Source organism: Rhinolophus sinicus, chromosome X (genome assembly GCF_036562045.2).
Source record: "Rhinolophus sinicus isolate RSC01 chromosome X, ASM3656204v1, whole genome shotgun sequence".
In the NCBI taxonomy this organism is placed as follows: domain Eukaryota; kingdom Metazoa; phylum Chordata; class Mammalia; order Chiroptera; family Rhinolophidae; genus Rhinolophus; species Rhinolophus sinicus.
In genome coordinates, this window is record NC_133768.1 from 116634520 (window position 1) to 116661743 (window position 27224).

The following is a 27224-nucleotide window of genomic DNA, read 5'->3' on the forward strand; positions in this document are numbered from 1 at the left end:
GTGAGCTTGTGTCAGTGTTGAATGAGATAATGTCTGTGGCTAGAAACCCTCAAGAGCTGTACACATGTGAGTAATTCCTCTTCTCTGACCCCTGTTCCCTGCTGCTTGGGGGATGGACTTGGTCTTCCAGCCCAATCCAGTTCCAAGCTTGACTTCACCTTCTTGGCCCTGCTTTCCTCATTGTCACATATGACTGTGTGGGAAGTCAGGCCAGCCCACCAGGGTGGGCTCACTAGGCCTGGCTGTTATTCCTATTGCTTGTTCCTTCAGGCCACAAATGTGAGCAGAGCTCCAGTCACCGAGGCCTCAAAGGGGACCCAGGTACTACTTTGGCCCTCGAGGAGTTCCCAGTACAGTGGGGGAGATAGAAAAGCAGACGTGAATAAAATCATGTGGCAGATAGGAGGAGGTGACGTCTGAGCTTAGGGCGAGCGTTCACCAGGTGTTGCGGACAGTACGTGTAAAAGCACTGATGGGGGTGGGGCTAGGAAAACAGCACGATGGGGTTGGTGAGGTCATGGGAGCTAGACTTAAGTTCAGCTTTGATACTGTTGCCACTGAAGGGGACGTGGGCAGACACAAACATGTACATGGAGCCTAGTACCCTTTGTTACTCAGTGCCTTGACCTTCATCCATACTCTACCCCCCACCAGCAAGCCACCTAGCTGAGCTCCACACTTCAGGGAGAGCCCAGGCCTCTTTCTGGAACTCGGCACAGATAAGGCACCTGGCCCCATGTCGCTCCTCCCTTACCCAATTTCTCGGGCGCCAAACCTTGCCTTCGTCTATCTTGTTCTCTCTCAGTCCAACTGACTAGCAAATTCTGTTTGCTCTCCTTGAGATACACCTAAGATCCAAAGCACTTGTCACCACTTCCACAGCCACCACTCTGGCCCAAGCCACTGGTCTCTTTGCTCGCCTGTGCCTTGTCCCCTACAGTCTGTCCTCCCCTGCTCAGGAGCCTCAGTGGCTCACTGTCCCAGGTGGTGCAAAAGTCAAAGTCCATACAATGCCCTGTGTGACCTGCCCTCTCCCCCTCATTCCCTCAGCTTCAGGCACAGCGGCCTTGCTGTTTATGACTGTGACAAGGCTTTTCCTGCCTGTGGCCCTTTGCATCTGCTGTTCCCTCCACCTGAAACACTCTTTCCCAGACAGTCACATGGCTTGCCACTTTAGTGCATTCAGCTCTCTGCTGAAGGCCACCTCCTCAGACGGGCTTTCCCTGGGCACCCCCACCACTCTCAACGTGTATTTGCCTTATTTTCATCCATAGCACCAATCACCACTTGCCACCTTGTATTTATTATCTGTCTCCATGACCAGAGCAAAGGTGCAGGAGAATCAGAGGTGAGATGGGCAGAGGTTAGGCAAATGGGCTCATGAGTGGAGTATGAAACAGATTCTGCAGACTGCTCCTCAAAGGAGAAAAAGATGAATGAAAACCAGGGGGAGGGTGGTAGAGGAGAGCCCAGTAAGTCATGGACAGAGTCAGTAGGGTGGGAAGGATGACGATTGTTCCCTCCCTCCAGCCATCCAGGCTGCTAAACCCAGCATCATGCCATGGAGCTGACAGGCACATTTGAAGGAGGCAGCCCAGTCTGGCAGGAAAACTTCAGGGCCTGGCACAGGAGCAAGCCACAGAGGGCTGGAGTAGGCCTTGAGAAATGGTAGTTGTCCCTGCCCAGTATACAACTGTGACTTTACTGGTTTCTCTTCTGCTGGTCTCCACTCCTCAGCTCAACACTTATTCTCACCCTCATGCTGCCTTGATCTCTATTTCCAGTCAGTGCAAGCTCCATGCCACTCACAGTGTGCTTCCCAACAGCATGATTCAAAAGGCACGTAGGTGACTTGGGGGAAAAGTATGTTAGAGTTGCACCAGATGTCTGCAGCCAGCCTGGGCCCCTGGGGGAACCAGGAGCGGCTCGTGGCCACTGCTCCCCTACTCTGTGCCACTCAGGAGTGCTGACGTGAAGAGTTGGGAAAGCTCTCAAGTAAGGTGCAAAAGACGTACTTAAGTAATAACTTACTATTAGGCATATAAACATGTCCAACATCACTAATAAAATCAGAGGGACAAAAATTCAAACAATGAGCTGTTTTTACCTCTTAGATGGGCAAAGAGGAAGTTCCAGGGAGTCGTGGCAGCAGCCACAGTCACCTGGTGCTAGTGGCACTGTGATTGACACAACACTGCTGGGGATCAAAATCCATTGTCTGTGTTGTTTGTTTTTAATGTTCCACTGCAATAAACTTATCATAAGGAAATCATACAACAAATGGTAAGGGTGGAAGTAAGAGGGTCTTCATCCATTCATCCATTGGTGGACATTTGAATTATTTCCAGCTTTTGGCCATTGTGAATACTGCTGCTATGAACATTCATGTACAATAATTTGAACATCTGTTTTCAATTCTTTTGGGGACACACACCTAGGAGTGGAATTGCTGGGTCATATGGCAGGTCTATATTTAACTTGTTGAGGAACTGTCAAACTCTTTTCCACAGTGCTTGTACCATTTTACATTCCCACCAGCAATGTATGAGGGATCCAGTTTCTCTACATCCTCATAGAGTCTTGTTATTTTTTTTTAAATACAGCCATCCAAATAGGAATAAACTGGTAATTTATTGTGCTTTTGATTTGAATTTCCCTAATAACTAATGATGGGACCATCTATTCGTGTTCTTGTCCATTTGTATATCTTCTTTGGAGAAATGTTTAATCAAGTTCTTTGCCAATTTCTACACTGAGTTGAGTGTCTCTTGTTGAGTTTTAATGTATTCTAGATACTAGATCCTTCTTAGATATTGCTTTGCAAATATATCCACTCATTCTTCGAGTTGTGTTCTCACTTTGTTGATAATGTCCTTTGCAGCACAAAAATTTATCTCTTTTCCCTTTTGTTGTTTCTGCATTTGTTGTCATATCTAAGAATCCATTGCCAAACCAAAGATCAAGAAGATTTACCCCTATGTTTTCTTCTAAGAGTTTTATGGTTTGAGCTCTTACATTTAGGTGTATGATAGATTTTGAGTTGATTTTTGTATATGGTGTGAGGAAGGGGTGTAAATTTATTCTTTTGCATGTGGATCCAGTTGTCCCAGTATCCTTTGTTGAAGAGATTTTTTTTTTCCGTATTGAAGGGACTTGGCACCCTTGTCCAAAATCATTTGGTCACAGATGTATGGGTTTATTTCTGGACTCTCATCTCTATTCCATTAATCCATATATCTATACTGATGCCAGTAACATGCTATTTTGATTACTGTAGCTTTGTAGTAAGCTTTGAAATCAAGAAGTGTGAAACCTCCAACTTTGTTCTTCTTTTTCAAGATTTTCTTGGCTGTCGAGGTCCCTTGTGATTCCAGATGAATTTCAGGATGAATTTTTCTGCAAATGAGTTATTGGGATTGCACTGACTTTGTGGATCACTCTGAGTAGTACTGATACTGTAGCAATATTATGCTTTCCAATCATGAACACAAATGTCTTTCCATTTATTTGTGTCTTCTTTAATTTCTTTCAGCAACATTTTGTAGTTTTCAGTGTATAAGTCTTTCACCTCCTTAGTTAAGTTTATTCCTAAGTATTTTATTATTTTGGATGCTAGTGTATAGAATTGTTTTTCTAATTTCCTTTTCAGATTGTTCGTTGATACAGAAACATAACTGATTTTTTTTTGTTAACCTTGTGCCCTGCAACCTTGCTGAATTTACTTATTAGCTCTAGTATATTTGTTGTTGCTGTGCACTTTTTTCATTTGTAAAGATAAGTTGAACAACTTTTGGAGCATCCATAAAATGTGACCACTGTAAGGGATCAGGTATGCCATACTTTTTGGTATGTCTGAAATATGTCATAAGATGAATAAAAAAGCTCTTTGTGGATTGCTATGGGAAGCTGTCCATGACATGTAATGAAGCGAGATAAACCAGCTTACCAAACAGTATAATCACACTGATGTAAAAGTCAAGGTCATATGTCAGCTCCGTGGACATGGGGGTTGTTGTCTGTTTTGCCCACAGATGTAATAGTGCCTGCATGGTACTTAGTAAGTGCTCAATAAATATTTATGGAATAAATGAAAAAAAAAGTCTGGAAAGATAAACACCAAACTGCTAGTAGAGGTAATTGCTGAGGTGAGAGGTTATGAGGGAACGATTATCTGTATTGTTTGAATGTTTTTACTTCAAGCATATATAAAAAAGTATTTCCATTAATCTTTTTCTCTCTCTGTCTCACCAAGTAAGTGGCAAAAAGAAAGGCACTGCGGGCCAGGGGAGGAAGGCGTTAGGACTCTGAGGTAAACAGAGGCTCACTTTGGAGCTGGGCCTCCGCAGTCTCATTTGTGTTGTCTCAGCAGCTGGTGCAAATCTGATCAGAATGCTCTTCGGTTTAAAACTCTCTGATGCTCCTTTACCTGCAGGATCAAGTCCAGCCTCCTCCACCTGGCACAGGAGGCCGCTCCTGCTATTTTACTTCCGGTCACTTGGTGACATATACCTCAACATTTTCTTGTGGAATTTTAAAAACACATGAAAGAGACAATAGTATATTCAACCTCCATGTGTCCATCAAAACAACTTCAACAATGACCAACAATTTTCTAATTTTGCTTCATTTATCTCCACCCCCCCCCCCACTGTCACAATTATACATGTCCCTGTCTGGAGTACTTTAAACTTCAGGTATATTATTTCACCTACAAATACATACTTCACTTTGTATCTCTAACAGATGAGGACTTAAATAAACATATAACTACCATGCTGTTATCGTATTTAATAAAATTATCAATAGTTTCTTAACATCCCCTAGCCCATGTCCAAATTTTCTTTGTTGTCTTAATACATTTTTGCAGTTGGTTTGCTTGAATATTATCTAATATTCTGTGTTTCAGCAACACCGAACTGCTTGTCACTTCCTTAAGTTCTGTGTGCCTGCCTGGAATGCCTGCTCCTGCTACCTGGCCAAGGTCAGCTTCTGTGTAATGATTGCCGCAGTCTGCATGGCTTGTGCCTCCATGATAACCACATATAAGGAATTGTTTTGCTTTAGTACGTAGTTCTACCATTCAGTACTTATGTATTGAGAATTATAGGTTCCAGGTACCATGCCAGGCACTATGGGTACAGTGATCTCACTGCTAAAGTCCCCAGCCTCCTAGAGTGTGGTGTGTGTGTGTGTGTGTGCAGGGGCGGGGGAGTACATGAAAGCTGAATAAAATGATGATAAATGATATTTTGGAATAGAGAGCGCAGGGTGGCTACTTCACATGGGGTGGCCACAGCACTTTACTGAAGTAGAGACGTTGTGGCTGTGAACTGTGAAGGACCAGTGTGCGGGACCAGAGTGCGGGTCCTGTCTTAGGAGGCTGTATTCATGTGTGTCTTTACCTCTCCAGCTGTAGGTCTTGTCCTTTGGGGACCATAAAAACACCTTGGAGTGTTGAGAGTCTCATAATAGCTCTGGTTCCTTGCCCCAGCAGAATGTACACATGTCCAGCCACACGAACTTGCATCCCAGTTCCCTAGTTCCTGAAGCCTGGAACCTCAGCATGCTGATACCTAATACGTGCCTCCCTTCCACTATCCCCTTGATCCCTTGATTCCACCTCTGAGGTAGGCAAATGTATTACACCCATTTGCTAGATGGGGAAACTAAGGCTCCAAAAGAGTGACTTACTTAGCCAATACCCCATAGCTAGTGAGTGATAGCAAGGGGCCTTAAACCCAGACGGTCCGAGGCTGAAGTGTGTGCATATGTTGCATGCACATCAAGGCACTGCTCGTCAGCTTGGGGCCCAGCACTGAGCAGGAGGTATGGGGACTGGTTCTTGGCAAAGACAGGGGAGGAGGAGCTGCTGGAACTTTGTGTGTAGGGGCTTAGTGATGTCAAAACCTGCTTGGTCTAGAAGGCTGTTTGCTTTCCTTCTTTCTCTTCCTCCTCCCTATCCTGCTCTTCTTCCCCCTTCTAACTTTTTTGTTGAATGACAATATTTGATTTTCTTATAAAGAAGTCTTTCTGCCTTAGAAAGAGTCTTTTAAATATAGAATTGGAAATATACTGCTCTCTCTGTGACAGCTCACAGGCAGATCCACTCCCCCAAAGGGAAACTGGCTTGGGATTTTTCCGTTGACTTAAAAAAATTATTTATTTACTTTTTTTGGACCAGGTAATACATTCACATGGCTCAAAAATCAAAAGGTACAAAAAGGAATACGGCAAGTCTCCCTTACTCTCCTGCCACCTGCCACCTGCTTCCCCTGCCTGCAGGCAACCAAGGTGCCCCAGTTTCTTGTGTATCTTTCCAAAGATGTTTTAAGCAAATAGAGGCATATCCAATATATACGTATATTCTTTTTGAAATGGGTATTTTCTTAACCCTTGAGCTGTACACACAGCCTAAACTTGTCCCTGTCAGTCTCCCTGGCCCCTGTGCGGCCTTGGGATAGTGGAGGCCGGGGGGCTCCTGGGAACACTGGGCTTTCCTCAGAGGTCGGCCTTTTCAGGCCCATTTTCATGGCAGGCCCTCCTGCACACAATGCTTTAGACTCTTTTCAAAGTCCTTCCATCTGTGCTAATTCATCAGGCACTCACAATAGCCCATGAAGTACGAGAATTATTCGCCCCACTTTACGGGTAAGGGAACAGACCCAGAAAGGTTGAATAACTTGCTGAAAAGCACACAACGAATTAATGCTGTTGTCATGTGGAGAGGTCTTGGGAGCAGCGTGTGGCTTGGTCCAGCTTGGACTTTGGAAGCAGTAAGAAAGTTGTTTACTACAAAGTCACAGTTTAAAAATATTTTAGTGGCTCTAGGTGTGGGCCAGTGAAAAAAGTGAGGGAATGCACAGCTCCAGCTGGGTTTGCTTCCTGGCTCTGCCACTTACATACAACTTGGCGAGTTACTTCAAACCGAGTAGTGCAGTGTGCTAATCTACGAAGTCAGGATGACAATATCCACCCAGCAGGGTGGATCGCCACCTCCTATAAATGAAAGCGATTTGTAAAACGGGGCATATTCCAATGCTTGCTTTGCATTATTATTACGGTTATTGTGCTTGGTACTTGCTGGCACAAAAGCTGCTGTTTCCAGAAGGGAAAGCAGGCTCACACTGGTGCACACTGGGCCCGGCCTTCTAATCACTTTATCTGAAAGACCCTCTCCAGCCTAGTGAGTCGGAAATCAACCTCCCTGACGGCAAGAACAGCCCTGGGGCCTGAGCACAAACTCTTCTTCCTCTCCGCGGGTCTTGAATTACTTTGATCTGTAACTTACCCCGCACACACAGTTTTTCAAAGTTTATTATTTACTTTTCTCTTATAACATTAGACCATGCTTGCCAGAGAAAAACTGGAAAAGATTGAACAGTAGAAAGAACAAAAATGAAACCATGCTTCTATGTTCGTCCTCCACAGAAGCCCACCTCAGTATTTTGGTGGCTTTCATTTTCAGTCCTTTTCTTCCTCCTAGGTACTTATAATGAGTCTTAGCAGAGCACCCCTTTTCAAACCCAGCTTTACTAAGGTATAATTGATATATCCCGAGCTTCACGTACTCACCTGCAGTTTGGTGACTTCAGACTTGAGCAGAGGCACTCAATCTGTCTTCCTTGTTTTGTGACTACCTTGCCCACCTTTGAGTATTTCGCTTTTAAATTTCAAAAATGTAAAATTATTCCTAGTTCTATCTATGCGATTTTTTAGCTTAATGTTTTCAACAAGAATCAAATGGAAAAGAGTCCCGAAGGCTGATGAGGTGGTGCCCTCTCTCCGCAACAGGTGCAGCCCCATGGGAGGCCTTGCTCTTAAATGCTGGGGCCAGAGGAGGTGAGAAGGTAGCACTGGCTGCCCAGTGGGAAAGGGCCCCTTCTTGCTCAGGTCCATTCCCCTTGAAAGGACAACGGGGCACTAATCATTCAGCACTTTGCCACATGGTTGCCCTTGGGGACCAGGTCTTCACAGGAATTTGGTTGATGACTTTGGGGGTGGGTCCCCCAGGAAGGACTGGGATTATGGGAGCCTCTGAGTCCACAAACCTAGGCGGGAGGTCTCATGCAGGCTGGGAATTCAGAGTTCCCTTTTGCCTTCCTTGGCCACCCTCCCACCCATCCAACCGCCCCACTCATCACCTACCCCCTCTTCTATTTTTTAATGCCACTTCTTTTTGGTATAAGTGAAACTGCCCTCAAGCCAAGAGTATATAATTAGAATAGTGGGCATTTGAAGTGACTGGTATTCCTAGCAGACCAGGCGCCCTGATGCTGTTTAATAAAAGCTTGGCTATTCCCATCCCGGGACACGTTCAAGGCTTTTTCCACTGCCTTCAACGGAAGGCCCCCTCCCGCACCCCCAGGCCTGGAGAAGCACAACTCACGTGACAAGGCCCGGCTTTGGACCTCTAGGGAATGCTGCCCTGGCACGGTCATTGCCATCGCCATCTTGCCTTCTCCTAGCGGTTACACTAACAACAGCACATCACAACTATATCCCATTTTCATCAGCAGGTGATTGTTTACACCTGACAGGGAAGGCGCTTCTATTAATCAGAATGCCCCTCTTCCACCTGACATGCCACCTGCCCTTCCCATCGAAGAGTCACTCCCCAGGAAGGGACAGCAAGACCCTCTCCACGATCACAGGGCCATAGAGGGTCCCTAGCATAGGACAGAGCTTGGTCTTCTGTCCCCAGGACTTAGTGAGGGCACACTAGTCCTCAGTAGGGTCCAGCACCCAGAGTCAGCTTCCTAGGCTGGGCCGGAGCAGAACATGGAAACAAGATTATTCTTGACACTTCAGGGAGATGAAATGTTTAGAACGGTGTGTGTCATCAGTGGTACTTGACCATGAGGACACTGGGACAAAGAGGTGAGTTTTCAAAGATTTTATTAAAAATAAAATAGATCCACAGTCATAAAAACAACACAAGTGAACTTCTTCGCACCTCCCAGTCTGCTGACCACGCCTGCTTTGCCAAGGCTCCACCCACCTCAATGGTCTTGAGGCCTTTCAGCTCCCTCTGCCCCACAAACTGGTGACTAAAGCTCCTTGCTTTCCCCCAACTTCTGATCTGTCTCCTTTAAGAAAATAAAAATACCCCCTCCCCAACTTGCTTAAAAATAATTTTCAAAGATTAAAAACGGCATTTGTGTGTTTTTAAAAAATAAACACTTTAAATGTTGGAACTATGCCTCTTCCCCTAGGCCCAGTTGAAGCCTTTAGGGTGCCTGCCTGCCTCACCCCAGGAGGCCAGCTGCCACTTGGTACCCCTTGGAAATTTTCAGGAAGTAATTTCTTCCAAATTTCCCCTGCAGTCACAAATTCCACACACTGTCTTCATTACAGGCACTGCTCTTCGCGTCTGGAAACTTGATCTCGTTTTGTCAACTAGACCACATGCTTCAGATTCCCTGCAAACAGGACAGAAAACAAAATTCAAATTCAGGTGACATACATGAATTCCACCTCAATAAACCTGTTAAAAAAAAAGAAGCACTTGCATGTCGGGACTTGTTCTCTGGCTGTTCTTGGGAACCCAGAGACCCCAACATATGAACCAGCAAGCCCAGGCTACCTGCTGGATGGTAACAGACATATGGCCCAGTTACCCCAGCAACCACAAGTCACCCATCAGACACATGGGTGAGGCCTTTGACAGCCAGTTACCTGCAGTGCTGGGTGAACCCAGCCCAAACCAGCAGGAGAGCCACCCAGCTGAGCCCAGCCCAAGTGCCCAGCTCATACAGGTCATGAGCTAAACGAATGGATGTTTTAAGACACACACACAAACACATTCAGGCCACACTTTTCAGGGTTCACACGTCATTAATTGCATCAAATCTTGCCCCACCCCCAATAAACCTTTCTCCCCCTTTAGCAGGGCACAAGCAACCCTCCTAGTATTTTCTTGCGCGAATACCTGTGTAATATGAACTGGGGGCTTTCCTCTGCCATCAGGCCTAAGGGTCTTTGAGGGACAAGCGACTACTTGAAATCCTACAGGACTGGGCTCTAGGCATCAAAAGTTTACTCACTTAGTCCTTCTGCAGTGTTCTCCTTGCCCCATCTCCCCAAGCATAATGCCTTTGAGTTTCATGCAAATTTCTGGTGTGTCAATAGTTCATTCCTTTTTATTTGGGTACTTAGCTTTTTAATTATTATAGATTTACAGGAAGTTGCAAAAAAAAAAGTAGTGAGAGGTACCCTTCATCAAGTTTCTCCAAGTGGCAAAATCTTACATATTTATTATTTAATATCAAAACTAGGAAATTGACATTGGTACTTTTCACAGATCTTATTCAGATTTCGTGAGTTCTACATGTACTCAGTTGTGTGTGTAAGTGTATAGTTCTATGCAATTTTATCACATGTGTACATTCATGTAACCTCCACCACAAGGAGATTCAGAACTATTCCATCACCACAAAGATCTCCTCCCCACCCCCCACTCTCACCCCCCAAACCCTGACAACCGAATGAGGTTGAAGCTCTTATTTGCTGTCTGTAGGTCCTCTTCATGTCTTTGACTAATTGGATTTTTTTTTACTCTTGAGTTTGGAGAATCCTTTATATGATTTGCAAATATTTTATGTCAGTGTGTAACTCATCTTTTCATTCTCTTAACTCTTGCGAAAGTTAATTTTTTGGATCATGCTTTTGGTGTTTTCAACCTTTAGGCTCACAATCTGTGGGTACTCTTTGATTCTTCACCTCCTAGTTTAAGGCCCCTCGACATCTTTACTGTGTCCCATGGGCCTCTGCTTGTGTTGTTGCCTCTGCTGAGGAGGCTTCATGAATGAGCAGATGCATCGAGGAACAAAATTCCGTGTGCAAGTGCTCCAACAACACATTTACAAAAAGGAAAGCCGGGTGCTGCATTCTCTGCTGCTCCGTCTTACTCTCCTGTTACATTTGGAGGCAATTAAGAAAAACAACAGAAAGAATTTCCACCAAAAGTTGACGATGAGCAATATTGAATTGGAGTAACAATAAAAATGTAAGCTTAAATAATGCCCATTGTTTTCCCCTCACATGTAGCTTTTCCAGCAGTGGGTGGCAGCCTGAGAAAATTCTAAAGGCCGGCATGGTCTGGGGCCTGGGGAGACATAGAGTAAAGCAGACTGGACGCAAGATATATGGAGCCCTCTTGATCCTTTTTTCTTTTTCCTACATTGAATCATGACATGAGGATAAGAAATAGTTTGCCCTTTTCTTTACTCTATTACGTAATAAAACAAAACCAAAATATAAGCAAGATGATAAATTGGAAACTCACACGTGGCCTGGAGTAAGAGATGCAAAAGGGAGAGGTGGGGTCTGTGGCAAACAGGAAGGTTTGCAGGAAGAGGGCAGCTGCTCCTCAGCTCTAGCCCTTTCGCTACTGGGCAGGAATGTGGGCCCACATCTTTCCTGCTTTCCAAGAGAAGCCAGAAATTCACATTTTTATGTGGAGTTTCCACAGTGTTAAACGTGGACAGCTGATTTACATTTTTAAGGAACGCTGTGTGGGACATCAGCATGTGAGACCAAAGAAAACAATTTTGGGGGCAAGTTGTGGCTCATGGGCTCCCAGTTAGTGATCTCTGGGTTATCTGTAGGACAGCTCTGACTTACATCTATAACACCCCATTTCATTCTCAAATATCCTGGTTTGCACAATAAATTAGATTGTCACCCTACCTTTACAGAACTAAGCAGAATGTACAGAGAGTTCTTGTGTCCCCCCAGTCCCTCTCCTCCCTTGGCAGGCACTTTCCCCTATTACTGACATCCTGTATTAGGGCGATACATTTGCTAGTTGATGAATGAATATTGATACTTCATTATTAAGCCACAGTTTATATGAGGGCTCACTCTCAGTGTTGTGCAATTTTATGAGTTTGGACAAGTGTATACTGTTATGTATCCACCATTAGAGTATCACACAGAGTAGTTTCAATGCCATAAAAATCCTGTGCTCCACATCTTCATCCTTCCTTTCTTCCCCCAAAGCCCTGGCAACCACTGATCTTTTTACTGTCTCCACAGTTTTGCCTTTTCCAGAATGTCAAGTGGTTGGACTCATACAGCATGTAGCCTTTTCAGACTGGCTTCCTTCTCTTAGCAATACTCATTTAAGTTACCTCCACATCTTTTTGTAGCTTGATAGCTCATTTCTTTTGAGCTCTGAAAAATATTCCATTGTCTGGATGGACCAGTGTGTTTATCCGTTTATCTAATGAATGACATCTTGGTTGCCTCTCAGTTTTGGCAATTATGAATAAAGCTGCTATAAACAGATGTTCAGGTTTTTGTGTGGACATGAGTTTTCCACTTCTTTGAGTAAACAGCAAGGAGCACAATTACTGGATTGTATGTTAAAACTGTGTTTAGCTTTGTAAGAAACTGCAGAACTGTCTTCCAAAGTGGCTACACCATTGTGCATTCCCATCAGCAGTGAATGAGAGTTCCTGTGGCTCCATGTCCTTGCCAGCATTTGGTGTTGTCAGTGTTTTGGTTTTAGCCATTCTATTAGGTGTGTAATGGTATCACATTGTTCTTTTTGCAATTTCTTAGTGACATAATAGTGAACATATTTTCATACACTTACTTGCAAGCTGTATATCTCCTTTGGTGAAGTATCTGTTTAGGTCTTTGTTGTATTTTTTAATCAGGTTGTTTTCTTGTTGACGTTTAAGTTGTATATTTTGGATACCAGTCCTTCATTGGATATGTGTTTTGCAAATATTTCTCTCAGTCTGTGACCTGTCTTTGTATCCTTGTAATGTTTAGTCTTTTTAAAGTAGAGCAGTGTTGCCCAATAGAACATTCTTTATGATGGAAATGCTCTATCTCTATGCGGCCTGATATGTTAGCCACTAGTTACATGTGGCTGGCGCATCCCACATCAATCCTATGCTCAAAACCCTCTATGGCTTCTGATCACACCTAGAAAAAAATCCAAATTACTAGTACAGCATACAGACTATAGCCAGTAATACTGTAATAACTATGGATGGTGCCAGGTGGGCACTAGACTTATCAGGGGGATCACTGCATAAATGATATAAATGTCTAACCACTGTGCTGTACACCTGAAATATACAATAGCATTGAATATCAATAAAATAAAATAAAATAAGTTACTCTTAAAAAATCCAAATTACCTAGCTACCAAGGCCGGCAGGGTACGGGCCATCTCCTGTCTCTTACTACTACATGGGGCTTCTTCTTATTGCTGGAACACACGAGCCATTTTTCCTTCCTAGGCCTCCCCCCTTCTTTTGCTTGCTATTCCTTCTGCCTGGAATGCTCTGTCCCTGGATATCCCCATTTCTTACTCTTTTCATCATTTAGGTCTCAATTCAAAGTCACCTCTGAGAGACCTTATGGACATCCAATCTAAGTGGCCACTGCAGTCACTCATTTTCTGTCTATTTTATTTTCTTCAATGCACTTAATACACTGAAGACATCTTGTGTGTTTACTTGCCTATTGTTCATCTCCCATCACAAGTTCCATGTCTGTCTTGTGCATCACTCTGTTGTTGGCACGTAATAGGGGCTCAATAAATATTCATGGAAGGAATGGGTATCTGTAGAGGTACGGGGCAACTGATAGAGCACTTCCCCATTCAGTCCACAGTGCTTCAAAGTTTGCTCATTGCTCTTAAGGCCCTTGCAAATGTGGTCAAGGGGCGCCAACATATGCTTACAAAAGGAGCATCCATGCCACCGGGCTAAGTGGCAAACGGGTTCTGAAGACAGTGAGTGTCGTAGAAGTTTGGAGGAATGCTGGGGTGACCCCAGAACCCTTGGAGGCTGAGTGGCACTACAGAGAAACAACTCTGGGACTGCTGGAAAGTGTTTCCAAAGCTTCCATCATATGAGTATTCCTTTCAGAAATGTCATATCTACTTAACATCTGTATTAATGGTAACAATATTTTTCTTTATATCTTATCAACTAACTTTAAAAACTTTAATACCTACTTTGGCCTCATCTATCCTAAGCAATAATAAGAATCATCATCATCATAATTAATAATAAGTAGCAGACTTATGCTTAACTACATTTTAAAACACATTCAAACAAATATAACTATTAAAATAAAAAATGTCTTTGTGTCACTTCAAATTGTCTCTCTACAGAGGTACACGAGGCACACTTTGGGGACCCTAGCACCCAGCCCCTAGCCCACTGTAGACATCAGTACTAAAGGCACAGTTCTTGCCCTCATGGAGCTCTCAGTCTAGTGAGGAGACAAACAAATCATAGTCCATAGCAGCAAGGCAATAAAATACCAGTGCATACAGGGTGCCAAGGGCATACAAAGAGACGGTGTGGAAGGCTTCCCAGAGGAGGTGGCATCTTGAAGAGCAAAGGGGGAGAGAATGTTCCAGGTGGCAGGAACAGAGCAGGATGTATAAAGGCACAGGATGAGGGTCAGAGAGGGGGCATTGGGGCTGGAGAGATGGCCAGAGGCCAGATCATCCAGGACCTATAAGGGTCTCACTCTCCACCTGGGAACAATGGCAGAACACAGGATTTCTGTGAAGCCTTGGGCATGTGCTGATATGGAGAGCTGATTTCATTTGAGCTTTTAATTATCAACTATATTGCTTACCCTGGAATGCACATCCCTCCTGTCATCAGAAAGCCTTTCAATGACAATTAACTATAACCACCAAATACCACTTGTCTGCCTCTGACCTGAATTAGAACCTGAGGCTCTGGATTAATCCCACCAGCTTCTGGCATTTACAGGATATCAGCACTTATAGGATATTACCGCGATGGTTAGGGTGCTCTGGTCTTAGCTTGCAAGGGACTACTGCAGTCTCAAATGGAATCAAAGCAATTTCTAAAATAGCCTATGATTCACTTTTTCTCCCCTCCTGTGCCTAAATCTGCTGGCTCTATGTGGAAGGATAGGCACAAGTAACTGAGGTGACATCACAGGAGTGGGCTGCTCGCCTGCCAGCCAGCCAGCCTATGGAGCTCAGCCTCCAAGTCGTTTATCTGCAGGGCTAGGCAATGCCTTTCAGGCATTTTGGAGTCCCAGCTCCAGGTTCTTTGGTCCATGTGCTTTCTCCACATTTCTTTTTCAGACACAACTTCTGGGCTGGGAAATCCAGGATAATGGGAATAGCAGCAGCAGAAAGAATAATACAGCCTTACATCTGTATAATGCTTTAGGGTTGTGAAAGCCATTTGCTCCATTTTGCTCCACCCAAACACCAGTGGGAAATGGAAGCTGGGATTTTAGGCCTGAACTGGAGACAAACTCTTGCTCTCTTGCACAAAGGAGCTAAATGCCAACAGTCATCTCATGATGAGGACTTGGATGCCACCGGAAGGTCAGAAGCCTTTCAGCTTCTAGGTGCTTCCTGGAAGATAAATTCTCCAGGACAAATTGCCTGGCCTGCCATCCTGATTAACCATGCCATCCTGATTGAGCCAGGAGGCAGTGCCAGTCTCAGCACTGCCAACTCCTTTTGCACACCCTGCTTTACAGTCCCAATGGTCCCAAAGACCTTTATTGGAGCCAAAGGCATGGCTGCTAACTGTGGAGCCCTGAGGTAGGGTGTGTCATGAACATCTGGAGGTGCCAACAGCTGCCAGAGTGGCTCAAGGGCTGTGAAAGGAAGGCCGCCATTCCAGTCCTATGTGTCAGCCACCACTGCACATCCTGAAGTGGAGGGACTCCTTCCTGCAGCAGCCATATAAATAGTTCTCATGTCTGCTCTGTGATCTTCCAGCACCTGGTCCCAGTCAGTATGAGAAGGGTCCCAGCCTAGCTCCCTGCCCTGATCCTTCCCAGAAACCAAAGGGGTGGCACACTCTTGTTGGCCTTCTTGGTTTTAGATTAGATTTCAGTGTCATTTGCGTGTGTGTGTGTGTGGGGGGGGGAGGGGAGGTGGGGGCGATAATGGAAGCAGTGAGCGACAGATGCTTAACACTATGGCGAGAGTGGCAGGTGCTCCTGAATTCAGAATGACCGTAAGGCCATAATGGCTGGTCAGTGCCACGAAAATGTCACCTTTGTAAACCAAGATGCTGTACTCAGGGAACTGTCTGTTGGAAATCTTGGCGAGCTATACAAGCGGCCCTTTTGAAAGCTGAATCTGTAAACCTATATGTGGAAAGTGACTGGCAGAAGAGAATATCATCACCTCCAAGGGAGAGAGGCCTCTCAGACTTGTTTTCCAGCTCACGGGGGATATGTGTGCCTATGAAAATAGATTAAGGATCACCGCCTCAGCCTGTTTTAGAGATGTGAATAAAAATCTTGGCTTGAGACTGCCTCCGCTCTGGTTGACTGATTTTTCAATTGATTTGTATTTATTAGCTAATGAAATTAAAGTTGTAAAAATGATAACAGAAACACAATAAATCTCTCCCACAACTGGCTGTTTCTATGTCACTATGGTGCATTCCTCACTTTGATTACTTCAAAGTCTATTATTTTGTTCTCAATTATTCTGTTTTTCTGGCACTGGAGAAAATCAATTTGTTTTATTTTCTCTTATTCATGCACTCAATTATGCTCTTCGGGCACATTTAATCACTTTGATGTTTTCATTTTATGGCCCGTCTCTAGGCACTTCAGCTGCATTGCTGCCAACAGGCAAGCAGGACTAATTTGCATGTCACAATAGACTTGAAATTCTGACTCAATTTAGAAATCTTCATGAAATCTCCCTCCAAATATGCTTGAAGCGGCAAAGAGGCAGAAGGATGTGGGAAACCAGGAGCCAATAAAGATGCTTCCCTTTCTCAAAACACTTGAGAGCTCTTTGGTAGCCTGAGTGTGGCTTGGGGATGTCCCTGTCCATGGGATGGGATGTCCGCAGAGCTTCCTCTGGAACTTTGTGGTGAGAAGCCTGCAAAGGCTGCCTCTTGACAGCAAGGCTACGGAGGCTGGGCCTGCCTACTTTGGCATGAAACGCCCCTCAGCACTGCTGGATTTGGCAGTTGTGCTAGAGCTAGCACCTGAATCTCAGTTGGTTCAAGGGCCTGGGGTAGACTGAGACAACTGTCAACACTTAGGCATTCCAGAACCCAGAGTGGTTGACCTTATTTTCGCTAATAAGTTCTAACCTTCCTTTTGCCCCCTTGGTTATTTTACAGCTAAAGGCTGAGAGGAATAAGCGATATAATTGCTTTAGGCATGTAGTTTGGACAAACAGAAAAAAAGTGCTTAATTAAACACATTAGAGTCCTCCAACTGTTCTTCAAAAGTTCTTGGTTTCTTATATGCAACAACCAGCAACTCCACCGGGCAGAAGAAACTTCCGTGTTTCCTCCTTCTCTAAACCTTGGGTATGATCTTCAGTCTCTCATGCGGAATCCCAGCTCCCTCACTTACTTGTTTGTGTGACCATGCACAAGTAAATTAACCTCCATAAGCCTCAGCTCTCTCATCTGTTAAATGGGGATAATAACATTATCTACCTCAGAGACGACTTCACTTCCCAAACTTCAATACTGTCAACATTACACCGTCTTCATACCCCACTTATATCTCTTATGCAGACTCTTCTTTAAAACTTAACCTCATCCTACAATGCTATCTGTGAAATCAGAGTTTGATGAGACAGTTATATTTCTAAAGCACATTAAAACATATACATTAAACAGACCAAATTCATTCCTGCCTCAGGGTCTTTGATCCTGCTCTTTCCTTCATCTAGAATGTTCTTCACCCCAATTTTTGCAAAGCTCTTTCCCTTCAGTTTGCTCTATTCCCAAACGTTACCTCCTCAGATAATAAAACAAGTAGACAGAAAATGAGCAACGATATAGAAGAACTCAACAACGCGATCAACAAGATCTAACTGATATTCATGGAACACTCCACCAAACCACAACAGAATATAAATTCTTTTCAAACACTCACAGAACATGTACCAAGATAGACCATACACTGGGCCATAAAACAAACCTCAACAAATAGAAAATAATTGAAATTATACAAAACATGTTTTCTGATCACAATGGTATCAAAGTAGAAATGAAAAATCTCCTGAAAAAGACATCTCCAGGTCCAGATGATCTTACTGGAGAATTTTACTAAAAAGGAGAATTAACATCAATTCTATACTATCTCTTGCAGAAAATAGAAGAGGAGGGAACACATCTGCACTCATTTCCATAAGGCTCGTATTGCCCTGATACTGAAAGCAGAAGATGACAGCACACAAAAGAAAACTGCAGACTAATATCCCTCATAAATATAGATGCAAAATCCTCAACCAAATATTAGCAAATAAAATTACCAAATAGAATTCTAATATACATACAATATACCATGACCAAGTGGGGTCGATTCCAGGTATACAAATCTGGTTCAATATTTGAAAATCAATTAATCAATGTAACCTACCATGTTAAAAGGCTAAAGAAGAAAATTACATATATATCCGTGTTAGTATATCTGATGTAAAAACAGTATTTAACAAAATCCAACACCCATTCATGACAAAAGCGCTCAGAAAACTAGGAATACAGAGGGATACTGCCTCAACTCGATAAGGAAAATCTACAAAAACCTCAGCTAACATCATGGTTAATGGTGAAAGACTAACTGTTTTCCCTCTAACTTCTGGAACAAGGCAAGGATATCTGCTCTCACCACTTTTATTCAACATAATACTGGACGAGTAAGCACAGTAAGACAAGAAAAGGAAACAAAAAGCATACAGATTGGAAAGGAAGAGATAAAACTGTCTCTATCTGCAGATGAATGGTGATGTATGTAGAAAATCCTAAGGCATCTACAAGAAAAACCTAGAACTAATAAGTGAGTTCAGCAAGGTCACAGGATATAAGTGCAATAAAAAAAAAAAAAACTGCATTTCTGCATAGCAGCAATGAACTAATGGAAACCAAAATGAAAAATACAATAGCTCAAAAAAAGAAAGACTTAGATATAAAACCTGTTCAGGATCTGCATGCTGAAAATTACAAAATGCTGATGAAGGAAACCAAGGAAGATCTAAATAAATGGAGAGACATACTATTTTCATGGACTGGAAGACTCAACATAATAAAGATGTTAATTGTCCCCAAATTGACATACAAGTTTAACACAATTCCTAACAAAATCACATCCAGAGTTTTTGTAGATATAGAAAAGATTATTCTAAAGCTTATATAAAAAGACAAAGGAACAAGTGTAGCTAAAACAATTTTGAAAAAGAAGAAAGAGGAACCACTCTACCTAATTTTAAGATTTATTATATACCTACAGTAATCAAGACTGTGAGAAGAAACAGACTAATAGATTAATGGGGCAGGAGAGAAAACCCAGAAAGACTGAGACTAAAACAGTTGCCTCGGAGTGAATGAAAATTTTGGAAAGGGAGTTGGTCCTAAGGAGCTGTCTGGATTTTCTGCAGAAGAAGCTTTACATTGTGAATCAAGGGAGGACTTGCTTTGCAAGACAAATGGAAGCACCCTAGAATTTCTAAGTACCTAAGAAAATACCTAAGAAAGGAAACAGCACCTGAGACATGTAAAATATTAACTCTGCAGTCCCTTATTTTCCCAGCTGAACTCAGGTACAGTGGATCTTATAAATGAAAAATTGGAACATAAGGTCTGATAAAAGATTATAGTCTTTTTCTTAAAAAACAAAACAAACGAACAAAAAACCCCAAACATGTATCAGTTTTTTTCTTACTGTAAAAGGAATACACGTTTGTGGTAGAAGTTTTTAAAAATACAGAAAAAGAATAAAGAACAAGTAAAAAATTACCCATAATTCCAATGCTACCACCAAAAGTAACTACTGCTAGCATTTTTGGTATATTTTCTTCTAGCGTTTTTCTGTGCATAGCCACACACTCTCACACACACAAACACTATGCATCTTTACAAAATTGAGACTATTTTGTATTAAATCATTTGTATCCTATTTTGTTTCACTTAACATTGCTATCATGAGCATATTCTTGTGTCATCCAATTATCTTTGAATGTTTCTTTGTAATTGGCTGCAAGAAATTCCTCCATGTAGATGTACGGAGACATTGTCTCACACCTCAAATGCAATGTATCAAAACAGAACATATCAAGTATGTGTTTCTGTAAAACTAACCAACAGCTCCCATCCCAGTTGGTATTCAGGCTGGAAACATCAGAGTTATCTTCTTCCGTTCTCCTTGACCTCCCTCCAAGTAGATACTGTCTTCCTACCAGCTCTCAGCCAAGCGCACAGGTGGAATAGCATAGGGAGTACATTCCCACCACTGTTCTAGTTCAGTCCCTTGCAGTCTCACTCTTGCTGCATCAAGTCATGTCTTCCTTCCAGAATCTAGAATGGCTCCCACTTCACTGTCTCCAATATAGACTATTCAGCCTGCTAGTCAAGGGAACCTGCCATCTGCCCTTGACCCCCACCCATCCAGTTTCCCTGGCATCTGAGCACTTTCTCAGTGCTATCTAGTCAAATCCTCTGACTTCTGCAAGCAGTCTCTCTAAAGTCATACTCCATATCTCCAACACAGCATCAGTCATTATTATCTCATGATCTGTCTAAGGGGGTTACTTTTGTCTCCTCACCTAGACTTCTCCAGTGCTTATCAGAAACAGAAAGCACATCTTAAACATCTCTTATATTTCCCCTGGCACCAAGCACATGAGACGTTCCAAAGAATAGTCACTGATTGATTTCACTGGGTCTTGAAGTGGAGACACAATAATACCTCTTAAAATTGACCTGGTACAGAACACCCCTTTGGGAGACATTGCAGTGTTTACTAAGGGGTGACTGGAGAAAGCAGACAGGGGATGATGAATAGATTTGACTGAGCAGTACTGCCAACGACAGGAGGGGCACCAGGCCTGGGTGCAAATCCTGAAGTCACCACTTGCTTATTATGTGACTACGGGCATATTGCACTTCGTCTTCAGGCACCAGTTTCCCATCTCACAAGGTAATTGTGAGGATTGGGTGAGACGATGTAGGTAAGGTATGCAGCACATGGTCGTGCATGCTGGACTTTCAGTAGTGGTACTTCCCACCTCCCGGATTTAGGTAGACATTTCAAGTCCTCACAAGTAACCGGCCATGGCTTTTCATAGTTTCTTAAAATCTACTAAGTTGCTGTCTTGTTGAGGAGCAACCTTGATTTTTATTTTGGACTTTATAACATTTTCAGGATCATAGTTTTGAACTTATCTTTCTGTTTCACAATGACAAACCTTTTCAATTATTATACTCTTTGGTAAAGCAAGAAAGAGGAACCTGGTTAATGGGGAAGCACAGCAGGCTGGAGAGGAATACAGAAAGGCCTTGGGACAATGGCAAGGGGAGATAAGGGACAGACTTCACACAGATCCTCACTAAAGTCATGCAAATTTGCTCAAGGTATCCTCCACAATCCCATTCCAAAGTCCTTCCAAAAGCCCTAAAGCAAATGGTTGGGTGTATCTTGGAACCAACCCTGCCTTTCAGCTTTTCCTCTTGGCTTCTCAGAGTTCCTGTCGTTTTGAGTCCCACCTGAAGCCTGGGGCACCACACTTGGTGCCCCAACTGCTAGTCCCTAGAAGAATGTCAACCCCAAACTTCAGGCTGCCAGAGGAGGTGCTGCCCACCCAGCTGGAGGCTGAGCAGGCTGGGGCTGGTGACCAGAGCATCCTCCAAGCAGCGGAAGTTTCTTCCACCTTCTGGAAGGTTCAATTACAGTGTGGTGGGATGATGGGATGATGAGGGGTGGGGGGGTTAGGGAGGCCTCAAAGGCCTAGGGCAGGGGCCAGAATTTCAAGTGTTACCCATGGTTGTCTTCCTCTCATCTCTGGGGAGACACCAGATCTCAGGTGCTTTTGATCAGCCACATGGAAGGGTGGGAAGGGCCTACTAGGGGTGACACTGCAGAGAGGTCGGGCACCAGAAAGGCCAAACAGCCTGTGTTCAAATGTCTGCTCCATCACCTATTAGCACCGCACGTGGCACAGACTAGGTGCTGAGTGTATGAATAAAGGTGACCTTGGCCAAGTCACTCATCTTCTCCGAGCCTTGGTTTCCTCATCTGCAAGATAAATAGTAGCTCTTATTATTTCCCCTGTGTCGTCTCTCCCCACACCTGCAGAGTTTGCTGGCCCATCTCCCCAACACTACACTGAAGACCTTCGCTCTCAAGTGTCAGCCCTATCACAGGCAAACTTGGGGTATAGTCTGGGAACTCAGAGCAAGTGTAGAAGCCCCCAGTTACAATTCTAACATACAACATATGCACAACTCACCCTCCCTTCCCCACCCCTACCCCCAGAAGGTTGCTCCTGCACTACAACATGAAGGTTTTAGGCCCCTAGGGACCTTTACTTGATTCAAATGTCATCAGACAACCTCTACCCCTGTTTCCCCATGCAGAGCTAGCTAGCCAGGCTTGAGGAGCTAGCCGCCTCTGGAGATTGGGCATGTGAGCACTGTGCCAAGTCTGGAAGGTTTACTGTGAGCCAACCCCTCTGGAACACGTCAACCAGAGGAAAGGCAAACAAGATAGAGCTAGGTTGAGTGATCCACTCTAACCCACACTTCCTGTGAGCAGTGAAACACATCTTTTTTTTACCCCGCTATTCTGCCTCCCCCCCCAATGTGGTTCAAGCCGTTGTTTCTCAGTCTAGTTGTGTAGGACACAGCTCCCTGGCCCGTGCTGGTATTATGAGCCTTGTGCTTCCCCCACCCCACTGAGGCAGTCGGTGAGCCACTCACAGCAGCTCACGGCAGCTCTCACCGGCTGCCGGCCGCTCACACTGGCCACCGGCCGCTCATGGCAGCACACGGTAGCCCATGGGAGCCTCCGGCTGGAGAGCCATTGTTCACAATCTCAACTGTAGAGGGCGCAGCTCACTGGTCCATGTGGGAATCGAATCGGTGACCTTAGGAACACGGTGCTCCAACCACCTGAACCACCGGCCTGAGTCACTGGGCCGGCCCAGCGATACACATCTTCAAGCTTCATTGGCATGAGGAGAGCAACTTGTGGGAGCAAAACCGCTTTTTTCTGTATAAAGTTAAAAGCTTGAGTTGACTCTCCGTGGCTTTATTTTTCTCTTTTTTCCCTATTGGATAGACTAATGGGCAGAAAGGATGGGATAAGGTGAGGTCTCAATTTGCCTGTCCCTCCAGTCATCCTGTGGCATATGGAATGCATCTTTCTCTATAAGATGAATCTCCTCAGGCTTGATCTCCAATAGGTCAAAAATCTCATCTTTTGTGCTTCCAAGGGATGTGGTGAGAAAGAAAAGAAACCCAGACGCAAAGGATGAACAAATTTAACGAGACATGCTGGCTAACTCTTTCCCATGGAGTAGACCTTAATCTACCCATCCTTCCTTGCCATCCCACCTCCCCAAATCAAACTGTGCCTCATGTCCCTCGTCCCCTGCTTTGTTTTTAGTGGGGAGGGGGAGCAAGGCAGGAGGCATGGTGAGAAAGGCTAGAAATGGCCAGCCTCGCTGAAGTTTTTATATGCAAGAACAAATGACAGTCTTGTAGGCAGGTTCAGGAAAATCTTTCAGAATGCAGAAATTTCAGCAGCCTTTTCACACTGACCATTGTCATGGCAACGCACTATCTGATGGCAGCATGCGTCACCGGGCTGGAGGGGCATGGTCTCAGTATAGCAGGTTAGCCTGGCCATTTTTTAGCAACATTTGGACTTTTTTTCTAGCCTCATTTCTTCTACATTTAGCTGAATTTCTTTTTGGTTCTGGACTTGTGTGCTCTGCTCATTTGCATGGCTAGAACACCAGACCTTGTCAATATGAAAGGGATGGCTAAATGGAAAATCTGAAGATTCCTAGCATACTATAGCTACTCCACTTCTTGTCCGCCCTCTCTGGCTCCTCCACGCCCACTCTAAAGCACTTAGTTTCTTTTCTTCTCATCAGTTCTTTCCTATACACAGCATTACCTCCCCTCCATCCAACAACTGTGAGTCATCTACCAACCCTGCACTCTCATCATATTCTTTTAATTTTTTTGATTTTCTCATTTTAATGTACAGCACCCTAGAATCTTAGGGTTGGAGGGAACCCTAACAATAATCTAGTACAACCACGCTCCGCCAGTGCAGGAGCCCCTATACTGAGTGTCCAGCCCCTACTTGTATGTCTCCAATGACAGAGACTGTCACACTAATTGTTAGAAGATTCTTCTACTGAATGAAAATCTGTCTTTGTGTACTATGTGCCCATGGGTCCCAGCACTGTGCCCTGTGACCACATGTACTGTCTATGCCCTGTGCTCTGTACCAGCCTCTCAGAGACGGCCTGTGGGAGCAAGCTCCTATCTGTCGAGCGCCCTTTTAAAGCGAGGTTGATAATGCATCAGCATTTCAGGAGGTCACCTTGCCCTGGTGACTCATACTGAGCTCTGTGTTCACTAAAATCCCTCTGTTTCAGACAAAAAGCTGCTAAGACACATCTTCCCATCTTGTGTGTGTCCAGTTGGTTTTGAGGACCCATTTCCTGGTCCATACATTTGCTCCCAGGTTACTTTCAGTATGTTACAATCAGAATATTGCTTTAACCTGTTAGAATCTTTAAAACATTTTGACTTCCATGTAACTTCCATGTCCTTTAAGGTTTTCTATCATTTTCCCACCAATCCTCAAACTAGTCTTTTATCTCAAATCTTTTATAAAATGTATTCCTCTTCTGGGTTTCTTACCTTTCCTAGTTCTCTTCCCTTTGAATTCCTTATGTCTTCTCTTACTTGTCATTTCCGTTTCCTCAATAGCAAGATGTCATCACTGTCTGGAGATATATGTCTGGGTGTGTGTGCAGGAAAGCATGAGGGCATATATGTAGTTGTGAGCTGCAGAAACTTGCTTACTTTCACTGATCTTGTTGCTTTGTATGTGCTCTACCAGGATTTAGAGCCGGGATGAGGGGAAAATGGCAAGCTTGAAGGAAGACGGGTAAGAGAAGTTGGTCCAGGATCAGTCCCAAAGGAAACAGGAAATGTGCCCCGGGTGTGAGAGGGGCAAGAGGAAACTAGGGTGGGAGCGCTAGTGTTAATTAGGACTGGAGAAGGGCCAGGAATAAAGGGATTTTAAAGGCCTGAGAAGTTGGATAAGGGAGGAAGATTTGGTTAGGAAGTGAGGACCTGTGGGGTCACTAGTGACTGAGAGGCCAGAGGGATGTGGCTTGAAACTCTAGGGTCAGGGGAAGGCTGAGGGCTATGGGACACGGTAGAGAGGCAATAAACTGTGCTGTGACCATAAGCTTATGAGTCTATGAATTATGAGCTGACAAATTTTCTCAGGCCAAAGGCGCCTTGGACGTGGAGTCCCTCCCTACGGATTTGGCTATTGGCACAGACTGGGCTCTGTTAGAGAATAGGGCATTAATAGCACCCTCAGCAAAGACCCCCCCAGGACACAACGCATCCCCTAGGACTAACTCCAGCACAGAACAGGGCTCCCTTTCATGCTGCATTCTATTCCAACAAGGGAGGCAAAGGCAGGGGAACTGGTGCTATCTTAGTTGGATTTCAGTCTCCAGGATGGGCGATATGATACCCTTGGCTTCTTAACTCTGCAAATAATTAGGATCCAAAAAACTATTCACACATACACACAAATTCAATTAAACAGGAAGACACATGCCAAAACCACTTTTAAAAATGCTGTATAAAGTGAGCTGAGTTGTGAAGCAGCAGCTGGGGTTGGGAGGGGGGCAGTGTGACCGACAGGGCACAAACCCAATGACTGCCATGTTCCCTGTGTCCAGAGGCCAGCCCCAACTCTAGTGCTCCGGGTCGGACTGCGCATGTGCTTCCCTGACTATTCACTGTGGGCCCAGAGTCTCTCAAGGCTGTCAGGACCAAGGAAGCACACTGAACAGAATGTCTGTGACAGGCACCTCCCCGCTCTCTGCCAAGTCTGAATTGACTTGAACTTTCCTCATCTTAAAGAGGGTTTTACTATTGCCCTTTCAAAAGAAAAAAGGGTTCCAGAGCGCACTTTAGAATTTGTTTTCCACTGGAGGTGCCCAAAGCCGAATCTTTTGTGCCCCTGAAGGTGACATTAGCTGGCCAAATGACAATCCCAAGCAGAGTGGCCAGTGTGGAATTCCAAGTACAATCCATCAGGCCAAGAAGAGGTTTCCCTCCCAAATCGGTGACAAATGGTATTTGGGGAAGGCCCCACCGATGGGCCGCCACAAGCTGGGTGGAATGAGGAGGGCAGGACTCAAGGGGTGCTGCTCACCTTTGATGTAGTTCAGGATTTGCTGGACTCGGTGGGGCTCATTGCGGTCTGGCCGGCAGCTTGGCGTGATTTCCAGCACATAATCAGGACCATATGCTGTGAAAAACTGGAAGGAAAAGGGAAAGGCCAAAAAACAAACTAAACCACAGAAAACCTCCAAAGCAAACCACATACAAACAGAACAATCAAAAGAAACCCACCGCTATTGACAAGGCAAGGAGGCCCAGGTGGGCAGGGCAGGAGAATGCAGCAGGAAGGCCTGTGCTGGCGGTGCCACTCCCCTTGTTCCAAACCTGCAGTGACAGTCCACAGCTAGCCTCTTTAGCACGGTGTTTAGGCTTCTGTGTGCTCAGGTCTCAACTTTTCTCTCCAGCCTTAGCTCTTCCTGCCTCCCCGGGGCCTTTCTCTAGCCACACTGGCCTGCTCTGAGCACTCTGAAATCATACCATGCTTTGCCCCCCGCCCCCATAGGACCTTTGCCATCGCTCCTTCCTGGGGCCTGCAAACGCCCTCCCCCAACCCCTGCTGCCTGTGAAAAACCTCCCCATCCTTCCAGGCACAGCTCAAATATCACCTCCTTCACAAAGCTGGCCCTCATTCTCCACCAACCCCCAGAGTGTTCTGTTGGTACCTCTCTTACGGCCATTGTTCAACAAATAGACAGTGCTTGCCTGCACATCACATGCTGTTGTGGGGGCTACGAAGATGGACAAGACCTCCTCTGGGTTGTTTAGCTGTTCACAAGCACATTCTGCTTTGAATAGACTTTTTTTTTTTTTTTTTTTTGCCAGGGACCTGCTCTCCCCACGCTGCGTTACTAGCTCCTTGAAGGCAGACAGCACCTACATCTCATTCACCTTATCGGTCCTCACAGACCATGGCGGCCGCCTGCTCGTTCCAGCTGCTTTGACTTTCCTGACCCCGGCATGTCAAACAAGCCTAGTTTCTCCACTTCAGTTTTTCTTTCTCTGTAGTAGAGTTTATTTGTTTTTAAATTCAGGGAATCAAAAGAA

General features: G+C 44.5%; 1 protein-coding gene across 2 annotated transcripts in view; it reads right to left on the minus strand.

The window, feature by feature from the left end:
- Window positions 1-8878: 8878 nt before the first annotated feature.
- HDAC8 (histone deacetylase 8) overlaps window positions 8879-27224 on the minus strand; it is a 184670-nt gene continuing 166324 nt past the window's right edge. The window contains exons 10-11 of one of the 2 annotated variants that reach the window (XM_019747973.2): window positions 26212-26317; window positions 8879-9419 (exon numbers count right to left, since the gene is read on the minus strand). In XM_019747973.2, the coding sequence (XP_019603532.1) occupies window positions 9397-9419; window positions 26212-26317 (129 nt within the window). In that variant the 3' untranslated portion in view covers window positions 8879-9396. The remainder of the gene's footprint in view (window positions 9420-26211; window positions 26318-27224) is intronic. The other variant, XM_074323460.1, reaches the window with a different exon arrangement.